General features: G+C 37.1%; 2 protein-coding genes across 16 annotated transcripts in view; one reads left to right on the forward strand and one right to left on the reverse strand.

Annotated features, from left to right (window-relative positions):
- The window catches only part of LOC1272584 (protein Fe65 homolog), a 37380-nt gene that overhangs the window by 9268 nt on the left and 8316 nt on the right, over positions 1-19796 (reverse strand). For 2 of the 15 annotated variants that reach the window (XM_061662377.1, XM_061662369.1), the window contains exons 1-4: positions 18140-18268; positions 16061-16482; positions 11132-11186; positions 4104-4274 (exon numbers count right to left, since the gene is read on the reverse strand). The exons of 1 other annotated variant lie outside the window; for it this stretch is intronic. In XM_061662377.1, coding sequence (XP_061518361.1) covers positions 4104-4248 — 145 coding nt within the window. In that variant the 5' untranslated portion in view covers positions 4249-4274; positions 11132-11186; positions 16061-16482; positions 18140-18268. Of the gene's footprint in view, positions 1-4103; positions 4275-5644; positions 6280-11131; positions 11187-16060; positions 16483-17901; positions 18108-18139; positions 18278-19796 lie in introns of those variants that run through there. 12 more of the 15 variants (XM_061662374.1, XM_061662372.1, XM_061662373.1 and 9 more) reach the window with 12 other exon arrangements.
- LOC1272582 (thymidylate synthase) lies at positions 11717-13412 on the forward strand. Its single transcript, XM_311491.4, has 3 exons — positions 11717-12200; positions 12280-12626; positions 12693-13412. The coding sequence occupies exons 1-3, from the start codon at positions 11849-11851 to the stop codon at positions 12900-12902; spliced, it is 909 nt and encodes a 302-aa protein (XP_311491.4). The 5' UTR covers positions 11717-11848; the 3' UTR covers positions 12903-13412.

Here is a 19796-nt window from a genome sequence, read left to right on the forward strand (position 1 = left end):
GAGAGATTAAGGGAATAAGAAAGAGAGTTAAATATTCATAATCTCATTGAATTAATTCATAATATCACTCTTAGAATTTAGAGTAATAAAAAACTTCTGTGATAGAGGATCCAATTGGCGATGCGATTTAAATCATTCATTCGAATTTAATGCATGAATGAATTGTTTATAATTGTCGTATAATTGTTGTGTAAATATAACACTTTTCTTGTACTTGTTTTTCAACATTATATACTTTTTAGTTTTCGAGTCGATCGAGTTTTGTACCATAAAGTGTCCATTAGCTGGGAAACTAGATTTTCTACTATCGTTGAAAGAAAAACTCCATGATGAAAAGAAAAAGCGGCCACAAGCTCTAAACAATGGTCTGGAAAAATCGTAGGTCGCAAAATAGTTCCTTCGGCGGGCGGTCTATATTGAATGGGATCAGCTACCAACAACAATTTGCCAATTGTACCGCGCAAAACAACAAACGGCGGTATAACAAGTTTTTGTGTACAAAAATAATCACCTAGGATTTAGTGGAGTCGTACAATTAAGAATCGCAAGTCCATCCCAATTATATCGTTTCGCTAATTCGCACAAAACGCATTCTAATTGCCACTTGTTTGCGTAAGCTTGCATTTTGTTAGCAGTTGTATTGCAGATATAAGGACAGTTAGCTCGTCATGTTTAATGTTTGAAAACTAGATATTTCACATATGAATTAATTCAAAATGAATAAACTAAAAAAAGCAGTATATATTTTTTACAAAAACAATAAAAACAAATTAATAACAAAACAAAGTATTCCACATCAACAGATTTGTTTGTCATCACGAAAACAAAAACATAACGGACACTTCGTAAACATGCATAACAAATATTGCCACATCGTACACAGAGAACAAAAAATACTGGCGAAATGGGCATACAACTTTTCTTACAGAAAAAATGAATTTTATACTTTGCAAAAAAAATCAAACTTGGTGAAAAAAAGATTCTTTGCGAATGTAATTGTAATGCAAAGTTGTTGTTAAACTAAATTTTTATCATTTTATATTTATGAAGTAATAAGAATTCAGATAGCTGTAGAAAAGAAGCTTTAAATTAATCAATGGCTTTTACAAACACCTAAGAGTTTAATAAATTAGAAAACCATTTTTTTTGTTCAACTTTATTCAATTTAACCCACTGAAAAATAAGAATGGAAACCTTTCTGAAAATTAACTGTTTATTGATCTCCATTTGTAGCAAGAACTTGTGTATGCATTACTAATTTAACCCAACAACCTGAGAGGTAAATGAGGCAAAAAATAGTTCAAAGTTTTTATAATAAAAACATCTAACCAAGCAATGACTCATACATACTCATAAGAGAAAGCAAATGACATTTCATTCTTAATTGGTGATATTTTGCTTTTATCAAACACCTGTAAACGAAACCAATACTGGTACCAGGAGTGCGTGTCTCCTAATTCTGTCTCGCTGTAAACGTTTCTAAACAACTGGTTGTTGATCGATTTTCTCTTCGGTGTCGCTTGTACTTTTAGTGCCACCGATAAACCAAACCGAGCATGGAAAAACGGATCAATTTTCCAACCACTTTCTGACGCTTTTGCAATAGCGGCGGGCAGGCATTTGAACGCGCACACACACACAGTAAAAGGACCTTATTCTTTCTCTTTGCAAAGGTCGCCAGTAAGTAAACCGAAGAGAATCTGTTCGCCAGCACAAAAGGGAACAGGCGGCAACACTGCACGTTGTGGATGGTTGCCCTATAAGACTCCACGAACACCATTGCTGCAAGCCGTGATCGTTCTTCTTTTCCACCAGTTTAGCTAAATATTGCCGGCAGCATAAATTGCCCCGATGCGCACCTGAAACGTGGAAGTCGGAAAACTTACCATCAACTGCTGGCAGGCCGACAACAGGCGTCAGGCGTCATAAAAGTGACGCACGTGTAATGAAATCTGAATCATAAAAGTGTGGCAGTCAAGCCGTCTTACGCTCACGGCCCTACGCCCCTGATGGTTTGACCGACTGTAAATGGCACGGGTGCGGAAGGTTTTTGCTATAGCGTCTCAAGTCTACCTCAGTCTGAATATGTTTTTTTTTTTTATCTGACAAGATGGTAACGAATATAACGTGAAAAAAATGCCAAACGTGCTTTTGGAAAGGGGAAAATGTTTGCTCAATTGGAAAACAACCACCGTTACACGGGTACGGGATTGGAAAAACCCGTATGAATTTTAAGTTTCTGAAACGATTGCTGCGGCGAAATGGAAGCATTTGAATTTGCCTCCCATCGCGAGAAAAAGGCATTTTTAGGCTTTCAGAAAACAGCTGTCTATGTTTTCATTGATTGCATATTTTAAGCCCACGTTCCAACGCTTCCTTGCAGTTTTTCACCAAATCCGTTAAAGGTTCCGGTTCAGCTTGCCATCGTGGGGGGCATTAATTTACGACCGGTAATGACGAAAGTTTAGTCTTCAGTCACTGTTGAACATCCGTCAGTGTGATAAGCGCAAGGTGTTATTCATCCAGTTACGGTGCAGAAGGAGCACCGAGACAGCTAATGTTGCTTGGGGATGATAGAATGACCGTCATTCGACTAGCATAGCACGGGTATATCTTCTATCGTTGCATTGGGAGTCATATTTTGCCATAACGCAAAAGCAAGTACAGATATTTTGTAGTATCCTATGTTAACGATCGCTGCACCTTTACTCTTCACTATCACGTTATTTTAATGAATGTCATTAGTACATTATAGTTGGTATATTATATTTCACGCTGGTTGGTTAGTCACTGGAACTAGATGGATGAACTACTTCAATTTCATCACATAACATGATAGACATGGTCCGTAGTATAGTCATCACAATTCCGGCTTCTAGTCCTGACTGTCCTAACTCAAGAAAGGTTTCAACCTTTTCAGAAGGTTTCAACAACTATATAAAAGATAACGAGAGTCTGACGAGTTAGAAATACGATACATTTCTTTCTTTGAAGTATCGATTATTCAAAAAATGATTAAACTTTAAGGCTAATTTAAGAACACTCTTTAATATGATGACAGTTTGTTTCAACAACGTAATTAAACATCATATTTATTTGCAACGAGTGTTCTGAATGCTTTAAAGATACTATGTAAACAGTGTTTAATCAGTAAGAAGTCATTAACCTCGTAATTTTTCAAAGATACTACTAACTCACTTCTGACTACACCGGATTTTCATTTCAAATGCAAACATCAAATAGCTGGAACTGGTGTCGTACAACAACTTCACAAAACAGTTTAACCTCATCCGTCAGCTGGTAATGAGGTCAGCCATGCGATTTGTGGTGTGATCGAATAGGGTAGTAACCGCACCATCCTTGCACGATTCACTTTACGACACAGCTAGTCCTTGTTTCACTTGGACATTCACTTGGTGGAGGGAATAAATAAATTAAAATGCAATAAAAGCACACTTTCACGAGCCAAAAATAAACACCATAAAACTAATTCTGCTCTAATCTAATAATCCTCCAGCAAGCCAGAAACGCTTGTCGAACATTCATGGGGAGTGCTGCTGCTGACCTTTACACGGGTGGGTAAACCCCGTCATGTTCGTTGTACAGATGTGTTCATGGACATGTAAACACTTTCGGCATACGTTCGGTTGGCCCAAGCGAACGTCCCAAGGAGGAACGCACCCACTTTTGGGTTAAGTGTTATGTGAAGGAAAGCACTAGAATGGTGAATGCCAAAATGGACTTTCGTCCGATGTTTCTTTTCGGCAAAACGTGTTCGATTGCGGTACGAGATAAGATATTCTGAATAATTCGGAGCTCTTTACATTTTTCCTAATACGAAAGCTGATGCAAAAGCATTTAAACAGATTGATTTTTTTCCAAAAGGTTACATTTAACAACATAAATAAATACATACAACAACATGATCAATAACAGCAAAAGCAAACAAAGCTAACAACACTTAATAGAGTTTTTAAACAAGTACACAGCAAAAGCATGTGTATGCAACAAGAAAACCCAAAAAAATGACACAATTCCGGCAGTGCTTACAGGAATCATTGAACAGCGGAAAACGTCAATCTCTATTAAGCACAATCATTTACCTAGGAAAATGTCATCATCGTCGATATTTTGCTGATTGGCAAGCGTTGCAATTGCCGCCATAATTTTACAAAACTCTATTAATGAGGGTGGCGGCAGCAAGGCCACACTCAAAGGTTGACGGATCAAAATATCACCTGACAACATTCAACTACTAACGAGCCGCGTCTTACCTGAAACGAGAAGGAAAGATAATCATAAATTAATTATCTGCAATTAATCTGGGTCGGAGAAAATTGTGTTGGTTGAGAATTGATTTCTTTTTGTTGTTTTAGATAGTGTATAAGTATTTAATAGTGTCTTTTTCCAACATATTTTCTGAAGAAAAAAACACATTTTAGGACTAAAAATGGTGGCTAAGCTATGACTAACTTCCTTTACAAAGCGGCTACACTGAAATTAACAAATAACGCAAACTGATTGCTGATTCGCAAACAAGTTTATAAAGTGGCCATATAGTGGGAGCATTCAAATGAACTATTCGAAGTCAGTACATTCGAATCATATTTTCTACATATGCAGTGCCCTCGATCCCTTGAATCAATACGCATACGGCTGAAATATGGGGCGTCCCTATATGAACTGTCCCATAATCATCAACTCTAACGACGAAATAACATGCCCGTCATGGATTTAAACCTAGAAAGGACCGTCCCCCGGTAGCAAGGATTGACTTATCCGGCTGCGTGGTAATGAATTAAGTCTCGAACGGCTATAAAGGTAGGCATGTCAACCTTCCAAAGTGACAAATATCGCAAAAAAACAACCACATATTTTTAACTACATTATAGTTGTTCAATATAATGTTAAATACTGACTATCATGATATGGTTAAACCAATCAAATCACTAAAAGCAATGCCCATTTGTATCTAAGACCCTCCTCTACCGACTACAGTTGCTGTACCAAATAGAAAGAAGAGGCACACAAATGCACACAAATGCACGCCATGTTGAATTAGGTAAATATTGTTTTTATCTCTTCAAATGGACTCATAAATTGTTAAAATGGCCATTGTTGTCATGTAGTCAAATTGTCTATTATCTTTAGACAAGGTAAATATGCACAATTCACACTAAAATTTTAAATGATTAATTTGTACTATGTGGGTTTCTTTACGATGACTATTTATATAAAAGAGAAGTTCATTGTCATAAATATTGTTTTACAAATAAATCACTGCAAACTACTTTGCCAGTTATTGGAATATTGTCCAATTTTGGTACATTTTGAACCGGGCTATGCACGTTTTGGGTTCATAATGAAATGTTTTTGTATGTGTAATGTATCGAGCACAATTTCCATACATTTTCTCTATGCATTTTCAAGGATTTGTGTTGTGTGTTCATCCATTCATTCAAAGTAACAACACATTTTTGTATTATTAAACAAACAGAGAAATGTACTGTTACGATGTGCAGAAATAAGTGTAGTTTTTAATTTTATTTTTAATAAAAAGTAGTATTTGTTGATAATTTTTAATCAACAGCAATATAATGTACCGGCTTCAATTTTGAAACACTTTGGCGGTTTGAACACTAACCTATGAAAATGTTGGTTCCTTTCAGTCCCATCGTGACCATAGAATCGGTACCTATTTTTATCGTCAGTATCAGGCCGGTAGTAAGCAGGTTTAGCCTGATCAGCACATCGAGTAGCACACTATTGATTGTGTTTATCAGTAAACACAACGACAACAGTGCGGTACGATACTGCAACCGGTGCCCGTAGTACGCCACTTTGTCCTAAGTTTTCAAACACGCCGAATGAAAACTGATCTAAGCCGGATCAATGCGAAATAGGATATACTCGTCGGTAATTTGAACTGTTTGGCAAACACGTTCTAAAGCATCATCTCACACAATACTATATGATTTAGTGTTTGATTGTGCTGAAAACACCAGAACTGGAAATTAATGTATCGTGTTTGTAGAGCAGAGCTCAGTGTCCGTTTATCGATTTGCAATGGCTTTTCTTGCCAACAAGCTCACTCACACCCGCGACACTGCGAAAAATCAACAACATGGCTTCAGTAAAACAAAAATCACAGTCCAATGATATTGATATCTTTGGATTCGGTTGCACCTAATCAGACTCTAGCAGGTTTGTCTCACTACTTAGCTCCTAACTGCAGGCAAAAAGCCATAAAAATTCACACAAAAAAACATATAGTGCTGGTGGCACACCTTCGCGCACGAGCTGATGGTAACGAACTGAGCTTGTAGCAAAGATCTGACAAAAGCCTTCGACCGGCCGACGAAGCTGACGACGATGTCTACTTCCGGCGGTGACTCATCGTGCTCCAGACAAACCGGCGTCTGCGGTGCAGCGATAGCATCATCTCGACGTAAAACTACACCACCAACACTAGAATCCCTACAAGTACGTCGTATTGGTGCTGTCAAGACTGCCTGCTACGCTAGTAAAAGAGATTCCTTCGACGGTGCAGAAAAAAGCGTATTACTTTAGAATAACACTACTGTTACAGATCGAGCCTGACACATCTATTGCACTCCACACCGGATAAAGTGGACGCTAATAAACATGGGACAATTGCCTTGCCCTACCCAGCTTCTACGATGCTTTGAATGTTCTGACTCAGACGCTCCAGAAGCAACGATGCCACTAATGTCCTTTCCGTGCTGCTCTTTGTTCAGCGAGTTTTGCAATTCTCTCCGACATTTTGCAAAAGCTCTCCTTGGGGGAAGCTTTTCGGTGCATGTACGTTTGCCTGCTCCACTAACTCGTGCTATTTTACTGCACTATTCGTTGTGTTTTCCAACCCAAAAACACATCTGAAATTTTTGTGTGCACTCTCAGTGGATGCTCAGAAATGGTTTATGATGAGTCTGCTAATCCTTCTCCAAACTAGAACAAATCGAACTACGTCCATGAGCCTCGGTATGGGTAAACATACTCAGGAGAAAATATTGTTGCAGTTCATGAGGGGTTTTCCGCTGAACAAGCAGCTTCGCCGGGCCAGAGTGCTGTTTCGTATACCTCTGGGGTATGATTTATGTTCAGCCCTGTTTCGTTGGTCGCCCTTAACGTGCGATTCGCTCTGGCAAACTTTTACGAGAGCATTTTATATACTGAACGTGTAGTGTGAGAGCCCGTACCGCCAAAGCTCACTACAAATGCAGAAAAAAACATGTAAAGCTACTCACGTTCGGACCGTTTTGACGCTCGGCCATGGTATGACGGGGTTTTTCCTCCTTGTCAGAAATGCGCTGGAGAATCATTTTTTACGTGCTTGCACTATTTATGCGATACTACATCATGTCTGTGAGGATTTTTTGAGTCTATGGATTTTTTTACTAATAGCTAGACATTTGTGTTCATCAGCCATTGTTCTGACGTATTGTTTCAGATACACTCTAGCCGATATTTGAAACAAGTATTTCTAAGTTTGGAAACAAAAACTACTATTATTTAGCATCACACAGAAAGTTATAAGTTTCATGTGCAATTGTTTTGGACCACATCATTAGCACAACCATCTACATTTTGCCCACCAGGTAACTCATTTTTACACACTGTTTTCCTCCGAAAAGTAAATATGTGGATTGCTACACTTCGGCGTTACCGCTTCTTACAGTCAATCAGCTTATACCTTTTCTACCGAAATAAGGTAAGTGCAAAAGCCACGTTTTATTCATATTACATTCCGTGCTATTTCCTGAAACGGAAAAACTTTTTACAATCTTGAAGTTTTGTCATTGTCGTGCTCGTTGTCACTTTTTCGTTTTTCGTTTCCCTGCGATACTTACTGATCATACAGCTGGCATGTACAACGGCATAGACGTAAGTTTGGAACAAATGCTCGGATAAAATGAGATTTGGCAAAAAAAAATCAATATCCAAACCCCTAATGAAGAACGAAGCAAAATCGAGCGTCATACGAACAAAACCTATCCTGGTCAGCGGTACCACCGACCTACCGGATGTTGACTCTTTTTCCACATCGTCTGGATAAAACTCTTTCTTTGTTGTAAATTTTTTTGTTTTGTTTTCGTTGCTTCAAAATTTTCCTCCCACTTGGCAAAGGAAGGAACGTAACGTTATCATATTTCCACTGTTTTTTCCTCAATTCAATTACACCGGAAGAGTTTTTAGAAGCAAAACATACATTCATAGTGCAACAGATATCTACCAGCATATTTCGTGAAACCATATAGAAAAAAAAGGTAAAGATAGGCAAGAATAGGGAAACTCTCGGTTGGATTGCTTTAGAATCTACAAGTTCAGGATCTTACTATTCTTGAAGGGCACAACAAAAGAAGCACAATGTTCGTTATGATAAAAAAGGCGCAACAGCACTACTCACAATGAGAGTGGACATCCATTTTTTATCACTTTAGAAGGTATTGATGTGTGTAGAGGGTTCTTTGCACGAGAAGATCAATTTATTCTACTAGATATGTTGCGAAAAACGTTTCTTTTGAACATATCTTTTGGCATTTGCCGTCAGATGGATGGACAACAATAAAAAATGATGTTCAAAATTGCCCAAAATTGAACAATTGCCAAAAATTGCAACATATTGCTACGGCAATACACAGCCACGGGCACGGCTGCGAAATTGGAATACAAATTGGCTTGGCAGATGTTCAAATCAAGCATCGAGCAACATGGCATTAACAAGGTGTACGGTTGCTCGGTAACTCCTGCTGTGAGTTGATCATCCGAATGATTGAAGAGGACATGCGATTTATGACCACGCTGTTATCAGTGCATCATGCTAATTGTTAGGATAACTCAATGTAAGTAAGATTACATTAACTTACATTGGCGTAAAATATTCAACTCAATAAATTCCCAATAATTAGCTAAACATCTTTGTTTGTCAAAACCAGCATAGTTATTTAAAATTCTTCTTCGCTCCGGGCTCATATTTAATTTATATGGATCAAGAAAATAGCAATTGACCGAATAAATGGTGCATTAGTCATAGCTAGCAGTGCTTCGTGAAAAGTGTTCTTTATCAACCTCGCTGGCACTTGGCTGTTCGTCACATGCCATACCGGACTATGAAGGTCACCGTTCGCTCCCACGTGCATTGCAATCCTGGTGGTAGTGGCAAAGCATAACGTTTTATCCTTCACCTTCTCGTCCTTTCTCGTTCATCCTACTTTCGGTTGGTGTTGGTCAGTCTTACTCATTTCCATTCGACCACGCGCTATCACCCACGCGACACCAGGTTCGATCGATGTTTGGAATGCCCGATACTAAATGACCTTGAACACTACGAGCTAACCTCATAACGTTGCCAACATGCCAGAAGAGTGTAACGGAGGCAAGGTTTTAACGGAGCGGAGAAGCGTAGCTTTGCATTGGCGCCTTTATGTCTGGAATCGATCCAGTAGGGCTCCATGACTCCATCAACTCATATACAATCAACTTGTACTTTGTAGTACAGCACTTAGAAAGTCTTACCAATATGCTAGCTAATGATATTGGTATTATAGCATTGTTTTATTCATTAATTCAGAAACTGTTTCAGAATTCTGAAATTCGGCCAAGTCACGAAACAAAATATGATTTTTAGGAAAATATTATACCTAGCATACCTAAACTGATTTATAATAAAAGAAAAGACATGTTTACTACTATTTTTTTTTACCAATGCACAACAGTTCCCGTTTTTATATGGTAGATTTGCCAAATTAATCAACATAAGCAACATAGTAATTAAGTCTATAACTTGCCTCATATTGCTACTTTACTGCTACACCCATTGGAGTTTGGAAAGTTTTTGCTTCTCTCAACATACATGACATTTGCTTGTAAATTAATACTAGCCAATAATCCATCCACGGATCCAGTGACCCATCGCTCCATGCCACAAAGAAAAAGTACACGCTAAGCAACCAACCTTGCAGCAATAAAAATATTTGTACTTCGTAACGACTCCTCTCCATTACGACGTTCCTGTGTACATGAGGTTTTATGACCTGACTCATTGATGTTTATATGCGCAGGTTCGCTTTTTTTTTGCTTGTTAACAATCCTGCAAGCCCGTTCCAGGGGAGTAGTGCTGTTTTGCTGTGAAGTTTGTGCAAATGTATCCTTTTTCCCTTTAAGCATCTATTGCCGTCTTCGAACGATCGCGGATTTTTTCGCTCTTTCCAGCACATTCTAAGCAGTAAACGAACGTAATAGAATGTTACGCTTTCGCTAGCCTTCTTTTTTGCGAAGCGTGTGCCTTGCAGTGAATATTTCATGTATGGCCCTTCCGTATGTCCCTTAAAATAGAAGCGGACATCTTGGGTCGCAAATATTTTATGGAACGAACATTCTGCAGTGAAGCATGGTATCATTCCTCAACTTTTGTAAAAGCTGTAACACATTGTTGTAAGTAAATAGACAGGCAATCTGTAGCTGCAATGTATCTTGCAGTAGATTCAGCTATGAGAATCCAATCTCGCGTTATATTATTCGCATAACATTAGATAATGTAATATAACATAATATAATGTTCGTAATATTTTTTTCGTTACAGCATTTTATATAAACAATTCAATTTGAAAATGCGCGCAAGTTCTGTTGACTCGGGAGCAAAATGTCCCTCAGCTGAATTCTGGAGCTAAACATGTTTAGCTAGACATAAAAATGCATTGCCCATAGTCAGGACTGACTCTCCTGCTATAAGTAAACCAAACAAGTCAATGAAAGCCACAGCAAACTAGGTCAATGCAAAGCTAGATTATTGCACCAAATAAGAAGAAGAGACATATGTTTAGAGACATATAAGAAGAGACAAATGAGATATTCAATTACTTTTTTCACATATTTGTTATGTGATTACTATGAAACTCTCAACCAGTGAGGCATTCGGTAGAATACTTAGTACTGCCACCTACCAGCCGTTACCGGTAGTTGAATAAATAATTATTATGTCAATGCAATTAAATGCATGAAATTATGAACAAAACAATAAAATAATCATATAGTATTTTTTTATGTTTAATAGACCTAACCGTTTTTATATAAACACAAATCATTTAAAACCGTCATTTATAGTACTCACCATCTATCAGGATTTTGTCAGAAGTTGAATGCTAGTAATGATTTAGGATGCATCTCTGTAATGAAATTATAAGAAAACCAATCCCAGAATGATTAATGAGCAGTTCATCTTGTGAACAATGTAATTTAAAATTTTGAATTGAAATGAAGTATGTAAAAAATATATATGGCGGTCTTGTTTCATAGTTAAACCTGAAATGGTCTTAAAATTAGGCTTAACGATCGTGGTTTTGAAATCAACACACAAACGAACAGAAGTTCAGATGAATCTTCAAGATTGAACTGAAAAATAATGTTCATTGGATGTATCTCTATTAGCTTAATATTGATTATGTTTTTGTACATAAATGAAGCTGCATGCAAAAGCTGCTTTTTTGAAGTTGCCATAAAACTTCAGCAGCTATAAAATGCACAGTGGGTTTTCCAGCTACTCATGGGGATGTAAAATATATGTTACAACACAAATGCTACTTTAAAATAAGTTTATATAAGTATTATACTAAATACTATTCGATAAACATGAATATAAAATTTTACATATTTTTATATGAACATTTTTGAATAATCAGAATTAAATGACCACACTGTAGCGTAGCTGTCAAACCAAATCAAATGGCGCCAAATCAATTGTGATTCATTACATCGTTTGCCTTTTGTCAACATACAAAACCAGATACAGCGCAAATATAATTAAATTCCAGTGTTTTTCTCGGTAATAATGGAAGGCGAAAACGGAAATGTCGTCAAAAAAGACAATGGCAATGAAGAGGAACAAGCATATTTGCAGTTAATTCGTGACATTATCAATAAAGGAAGCAAACGCCTCGACCGCACGGGTGTTGGTACCTTGTCGATATTTGGAGCCCAGATGCGATTTAGTCTACGCGACGGGATCATACCGTTGTTAACAACAAAAAAGGTATTCTTTAGAGGAGTGGCCGAAGAACTACTTTGGTTTATCAAGGGCTCGACGAATGTCAAGGATTTGCAAGCAAAGGGAGTACGCATTTGGGATGGTAACAGCACTCGAGAGTATCTGGATTCGTGCGGCTTCACCGATCGTGAGGAAGGTAAATATGTTCTTGTTATTGCGAAAAGAGCACACGTTTTATGTAAAATTTATTTTATACGTTGTTCCTCTTGTTGTAGGGGATTTGGGCCCGGTATATGGGTTTCAGTGGCGCCACTTTGGTGCCACCTACAAAACATGCCACGACGATTACACAGGTCAGGGAATAGATCAGCTGGCTGAAGTGATCGACAAAATTAAGAACAATCCCTACGATCGTCGAATCATCATGTGCGCTTGGAATCCTTCTGATATTCCTAACATGGCACTACCGCCATGCCACTGCTTGGCACAGTTTTTCGTTAGTGATGGAGAGCTGTCGTGTCAGATGTATCAACGTTCGGCCGACGTAGGTCTGGGCGTGCCCTTTAACATTGCCAGCTACTCCTTGCTGACCCACATGATCGCGCATGTCACCGGACTAAAGGTAAGATTATATTGTCTGTTAGAATATTGATGGGTACAATCATGCAAATCTTTTCAATGTTTTCAGGCAGGAGAGTTTATCCATACCACCGGCGACACTCACATTTATTTGAATCACGTCGATGGCTTGCGTGAGCAAATAGAAAGGACGCCCACAAAATTCCCAACACTCGTTTTTAAACGAAAGGTAGAATCAATTGATGATTTTACCTATGACGATTTTGAAATCTTGAATTACAACCCCCAGTCTGCGATAAAAATGAAGATGGCAGTTTAAGAAAGGTCGTCTAAAAGTTTCACAGAAAAAATCCGATAATTTGCTAATTGAATCTGTTTGGAAATGTCTATTGACACACTAAATTGCCTCATTCATGCACTGGTTCTCTTTCCCGGATGATTAATTCTTTTGATGTCCATAAAATACTTGAAGTAATTTTAATGAAGCAATTTTAACTATGTTCAATTTATACTTTATATACACACAATATTGTGACACAATAATTAGAAATAATATACTAAAGCTAAAAGATGAATCCAAATCCTTCCTGCCACACTACTTTTTGTAGGAGTTTACAGGATATTTATCATAAAGATTTTATTTGCAGTACTGCATGAATTTATACTGAAACTAAGATGTTTTTGGTCTCAAATTTAATTATTGATAAATTTATATCATTAAACTACGGATATCATTAAAAACAGGGTAGACTTTATAAAAAACATGACTGTCCAAATGAATAAGCACTTCTTCTAAAAATCAATAAAATTACCATGTATGTCAGAAAAATGTATATTCGAGGAATTTTTATACAGCGAATTAGGTCGGATACTACCATTTCCAACGTAGAAAACAAAATCTCCTCCCCGGAATTCAATCACTGCCGGACGGGAAATTGAACATTACTTACTGATTGATATTACACAGAAACATGCATTTGAATGCCATACGAAATATAAAAGAACAAAGTGGTAAACAGAAGAAATTTCCGGTTTTTACCATATTTTTGTCTCATGTTGTCTCTTGCCTGCGAGCATACTATTGATGTATTAGGGTACGTACTTGTGTATCATTCAACATATTAAAGGGGCATTTGCAATGAATCGTAGATGATCATTTATTTATGACATAAATGAGTTCATTCCTATGATAGATTCTTTCGTATTGATTGCTCTTGAGGATGGATAGAATGCTACCAGCAAGGAAAAGGTCTAATACAACCTTGGGACATAAAGAAACCAACACAATTTGCTTTCCATTGCAGCCATCATTAACATAAATCAGAGCTGTAGCTATTAAATGTGCCTTTTTACTGTGGTCATAAGGTTGTGACTATGATTTATTTAACGAAGCAATAGTTGATAAATTTCGAGTAATAGAAAATGTACAGTCACATTCATTGGAAACTCAACATGTCTAGTCTAGTTAATTGGAAACTTTACTACTCTCCCCTTACATTTATACATTTATCTTTATTGATTTGGCTTTACAAGAATACCTGAAAATACTGAAGTTCAAACTTGGTGTGATGAACCTGGTGCGAAACCATGGTAAATGAGAAATATTTATTTAAAAAGATTTTAAAATTCTATAGAAAGTGGCAAATTTAGGTAGCATGAAAGAATTAAACATAACATTTCGTTCTATTTTTCAACAACATGCAAAAATGAATAGACTTATGCATTAATGCAATTTTGAAGAAGATTATCACCTTTTCCTAAAAATACTATTCTTCTTCTTCTTCTTTTGGCTCAACAACCGTTGTCGGTCAAGGCCTGCCTCTGTACCACTTACTTGTGGAGTTGGCTTTCAATGACTAATTAATCCCCCCATAGTAGGATAGTCAGTCCTACACGTATGGCGGCACGGTCCATTTGGGGCTTGAACCCATGACGGACATGTTATTAAGTCGTACGAGTTGACGGCTGTACTACGAGACCGGCCTACTCTATTAAAAATACTATTACAATAGTTTAAAACAACTTATATTAAAAATGAGCTGTTTTCATTGGATACATAAGCATTGGATAATCATACAAATTTTAATGCTTGGTTTATTTATGTGACCCTTTACAGAAATGTTTTTCATGTTTTCATTTAGGATTTATATGCATTACAGTCTTTCCCCGAGTTACGCGACACTCGAGTTACGCGAATTCGAGTTACGCGAATTTTTATTTTTGACAGTTCAGATGTCAAATCAGTACAATTTTCTCCATCAATTGTCAAATGAAAAATAATTACCGATAAATAACCAAATTTTCTACACCAATTGCATCAAATAAGTATTAAATTACATAAATGAACTAAATTCAATCAAAAATTATGATAAATAAAGTATATTTTTGCTGTAACATGTGATATTCGACTTACGCGAAAATCCGAGTTACGCGAATGTCTCCGGAACGCATTATTCGCGTAACTCGGGGAAAGACTGTACTGATTTAATACATATAATTATTACTTCAGATTACAGTGAAACCCTGAATAACGAGTTTAATCCGTTCCAGTGACTTACGCGATATGCTGGAGACTCTTCTCCATATAATTTGTATGATCATTGATCCATTTCCTTGAAAAAGTCATCGATTTATTTAGTTTTTTTTTAACATTTTCCGAGTTAGACAAATGCCATTGAAGAGCCACAGCTTCACCCGGATGATACTTGCAGACATAAGAGGAAACAATTCCACGTCACTAATGGTATTGCTGCAAAATAATAATTATGCCAAATAATAGTTTATGTCTAGTAAGACTTAGCAGTTAGACATTTCCTGCTAAAGTTTTTTTTTTCTAAAATAATCCAATTTCATCTCAATGGATGTTTTTTGTGGAAAATATTCTCCAACACGAATTAAGATACCAATAAATACATTGGCATCAAATCTACAACACACTTGTATAACTAAATGGCAGCAATCGGTAGATCATGTGTATCTAAGTATCGAAATGGAAGAAACTCTTGATACTATATCACAAACATGTGCAAAAACTTTCGTGTTTTGTTTTTCCTGGATATAGTTTTGTATTCAAAAATTATTAGTATCAAAACTTGTTAGTAACTTATTTGTAGTTAAAAATATAGCAGGAACACAAATGATATTGCACGTTATGCGAGATTTTACTTGTTTATAGAGAGGTATTTGAGTATATAAATTTGCTCGTTACGCAAAAAATTCGTTACAAGAGGTACTCGTTCTGAGGAGCTTTACTGTATTTGTACTGTACTGTACTATAAATGCTAAATATAAATAACAAATTATTTATGTAAATGCATTTAGGTAAATAGCACAGTTTGTATTGAAATGGACATGATATAAAATTCGTATAGCAATATTTGTTTCAGTTCCCCGAGTTTCTTATTACCCAGATTTTACTGCAGTACATATTACAAGTCCCAAGCAGTATTAACAAATTCTATTAAAAAGTATACATACCTTAAAGAAGATTCAATACAATCCTCTCATAGTTTCTCTATTACAAAAGCTGTACTCGTTCCTTGCACGTTTAAGTAGCATTTCAAAATCTGCAGACTGTTTTGTGTCTTAATTGTTTCTTTACACTCTTGCACGATTAATGATTTTGAGCGATTTCTGTGTGTTTTATTGTTGCATAAGCATTTGAACGTGTTTTTTTTTAGGTTAAAATTTGTAACTGCTAAACACAATAAATAATAAATGGATCACAATTCCGTTAGATCACTTTCACAACAAATTGTTTTGATTGATTTTTGGTGGGATATTGGTGGTTTGTTTGGTTGCGGTCCATACTATGTCACAATTTTACAATAATTAAAAATGGCTACACACTATTTCAAAACCAATAAACGGTACTATTCCGCGTCACTTATTTTCTGAAACTATAATAAAAATGCATATGCAGTTCATATTCAACATTTCATGTTTAAGCTAAAAGAAAACTATTACTCATTTCTACCGCCTAAACAATATCTCTTTTTCTAAAAGTCTCCTCTCAATTTATGATTATTAAAAAAAAAGTTCAATAATCAATGTCAATCAATCAATCAATCAATTATTATGTCAAAAACGAAAACTTGCAAGAGTTTTACTTTTCGTTAAAAAACACTAACAATAAAAAAAAATTATAAGAATATTCCATTATTCTTTATGGTAAATTAACTAGCACTGGAATTGATCACACTGCACTGAACTGCATAAAATTACATAATCCCGCATACAATGATTATATACTGCACTTTCGTTGTATGCATTTTAGTGAACATTATTATTTTCGTTTGTTCTTATTGTGACCGATTTTGCAATTTTCCACCCAGCACCTGTATAATTCTGTTCGCATTGTGTACAAATTAGATTTTAATTATTCATCATCTTCACAACGACGTTGTCCGACCGCGGCACAGGAAAACCGCGAAAACTACCACAACCGAAACGTTGCACTGCAGCGATTGTCCGGAGCCTTTTTCTCTCCACTTTCCTTCACTCTGTCTAAAGTTTTTTTTCAACAATATTACCAATTGTTGGTCGTACCCAGTACCAGGAAAACCTAATCAACTTTGCTCCATTTTTTTTCATTTCATTTATCTCTTTTTCTCCATATATCTCTCACCTTTTTCTCGTTCTCTCTTTCTCTCTCCTCTCTCTCTCTTAACACACGGAGTGACACACACATACTCAATCCCCTATACATACATCACGTTCTTTAGTTTGTTTTTCCTTTTTCGATTTTTTCTCTCCATGTCTTATACACCTTCTCTCTCTCTCTCTCAGCAGTGTTTCTCCTACTACTACGGTACCGCTACCAACCTATTGCCACTATTCTTGCCGCATCCTTTTTCAAGCGAGTTTTTCACAGCATTTGAAAAAAATGGCTCATTACTGCATCGCCGAAGATATGCGCGTTGTTATACGATTTGCCAACAGAGGAGAGCACAGGTGCATTTCGGGAATCACAAGGAGTACACATCTGATGTACACAGTTCGAGGACATCGTTGTTGCAGCACACACCGGGAGGCGCCGGTTAGGACCGAAATGAGCAGTGTGGGGAAATATGTTAAACTATGGAATACATTTTCCACTGTATTTCACTACTATTTGGTAACAGTTTGGTGTACAATTTTGCCTTCATGGTAAAAACTTGTCTACTTCATCAAGTTATGAAACAGCCCCCAATCCGTTCTCGTATATGAACACAATAAAGCACAGCACCAGGTAAACTCTATTCACTTTTATTTGCTGTTAGTAGCATTAGATCATCGAATACAAATATTATATAACACCGGACACTCGTTAAACAAACCAAGCAAGTAGTGCACTAGGCTCTCCGCTTTCGCCAATAATTCCGATGAACCTGTTCACATGACCGAGTTGCGGGGCGAGGAAATGCATCTCCACCAAATAAATAATTTCCTGTACTGACTATCAATCGTAAACCCACGATTGTATAGTTTCCGCCTAACTTCGAACATCGAACAACGAGTAGATCAGAGATGTATGACCAACACAATAAGGAAGCTATAAAACATAATTTTCCTCACTTGCAAAACACTGTCCTTCACTCTCCGGCGACAGAGCGCGGACGGTAGTACACCTCTCCACTACAAACGCTGATATCCTTTTGAACTCAGTTGCACATCACGAACCTACTAGCTCCGCCCGAGAACATACCCGAACAAGACACACGCACCATCATAGCAAACCAGTTTTTCACCACGTTTGCTAGTGTTCGTGTATATGTGAGAATGTTAGAGAAGAAGGGGTGTTTGTGTGTGTGTAAAAGAGAGATAGAGAGAAAGCGAGCCAAATCACGAGAGAGAGAGCGAGAAAACTTCGAAGAAAAACTGCGCAGGATACAAACCACCGAACCCCCGAACAAATGACGTCAAGTCTGTGCTTATTCAACTCATTTTGAATTTCTACACTCGTCTAAAGCAGTCATTTTTGCGCGATGTCGCAACTTGTTGGAAAAGTATTAAAGTATTTATAAAAAGAAAACATTGTCTACCGAAGCAGCCAGAACAACCTTCTATTCCAGCGTTATGTCGTCAATGCTGCAAACATTTCTTATTTTCCTCCATTTCCTACAGCCATTGGCATCGCATCGATACAATCGACAACCTACGGCAAACCCATGGAATGTCGTACGCGAATCAGAACGATTACACCAATACTATCTTCGAACGGTTGGCCGTACTCGTGGCACCTGTCGCAATTGATCCTTTGCACTTGATGTGGAATAAAAATGCATCGCTTTTCCTTCGTTTTATCTACCATCGCTTGTCATACGCAATATGCTACGGAATGCCGCGAATTTTCCCATGGGGAAAAGTAAGCAAATGAACAGTTCACTAGCGCATACTGACACATGTGCCGGTATTACAATTCATGGCTTACTATGTACTTACTAACGGCATACTTAATGCCTTGCTACTGCTTACGTTTAATATGGTCGTACATTTTCAACACTAGTTTAGCTGCTTTCTTTTCAGAGGGATTGAGGTACATTCGTCCAATGATGTTTCCCCATGCACCGGTATTGAAGGACTATCAACACGACAGCTGTTTGTGTGGGTGTTAAAATATATGTAATTTCTCTTGGTATTGGTGCTTTCGTATCGGTAGGTGGCGAAGGATGACTCATTGTTTCGCTTTTACCGTCCTCCCCAATGTATTCTCGACCTCCTCCTCTTCGCGGTTGCGATAAGCGCAAGAACCTCGTGCAGCCATGCGAAGGACAACTTGGAGGGCAGCTTTATTTATTTATTTTTTATTTTTTTGGTGGTGGCTAGACGTAAATAAACCAAACTGAAGTGGCTACAATTTAATTGTAATGCGATACTGACATCTTGCAGAAATCAAATGTAATACGTTTCAAAACACTTTGGGGTGTTTATTTGTAAGAAATATGTACAAATAGGGCCATTACTTTATATCAATAATATTTGTTACGAGTTGGAACTAAACGTTTGCTCTAAACAAAAACAACATAGCAGTACAACATAACACCACAATCCTGTGTTAGGTTCTTACTTTACTATGGATAAGCATTTTATTAAGTCTTGTTTGGATAAAATTTTAAAGAAACATTAGCAATAGTGAAAACAATTATGAGGCCTCCCAACAACGCACTAAGGGCTGAAATGAAATATGTGTAAGGGGATCTTAAAAAACAAAAAAGCAATACACATACATAAG

Source organism: Anopheles gambiae, chromosome 3, assembly GCF_943734735.2.
Source record: "Anopheles gambiae chromosome 3, idAnoGambNW_F1_1, whole genome shotgun sequence".
NCBI classification, from domain to species: domain Eukaryota; kingdom Metazoa; phylum Arthropoda; class Insecta; order Diptera; family Culicidae; genus Anopheles; species Anopheles gambiae.

Coding starts and splice junctions, on each gene's coding strand:
- LOC1272582 (XM_311491.4), top strand. CDS start 11,849: ATGGAAGGCGAAAACGGAAATGTCGTCAAAAAAGACAATGGCAATGAA. Junction 12,201..12,279: donor CTTCACCGATCGTGAGGAAG/GTAAATATGTTC, acceptor CTCTTGTTGTAG/GGGATTTGGGCCCGGTATAT. Junction 12,627..12,692: donor CGCATGTCACCGGACTAAAG/GTAAGATTATAT, acceptor CAATGTTTTCAG/GCAGGAGAGTTTATCCATAC.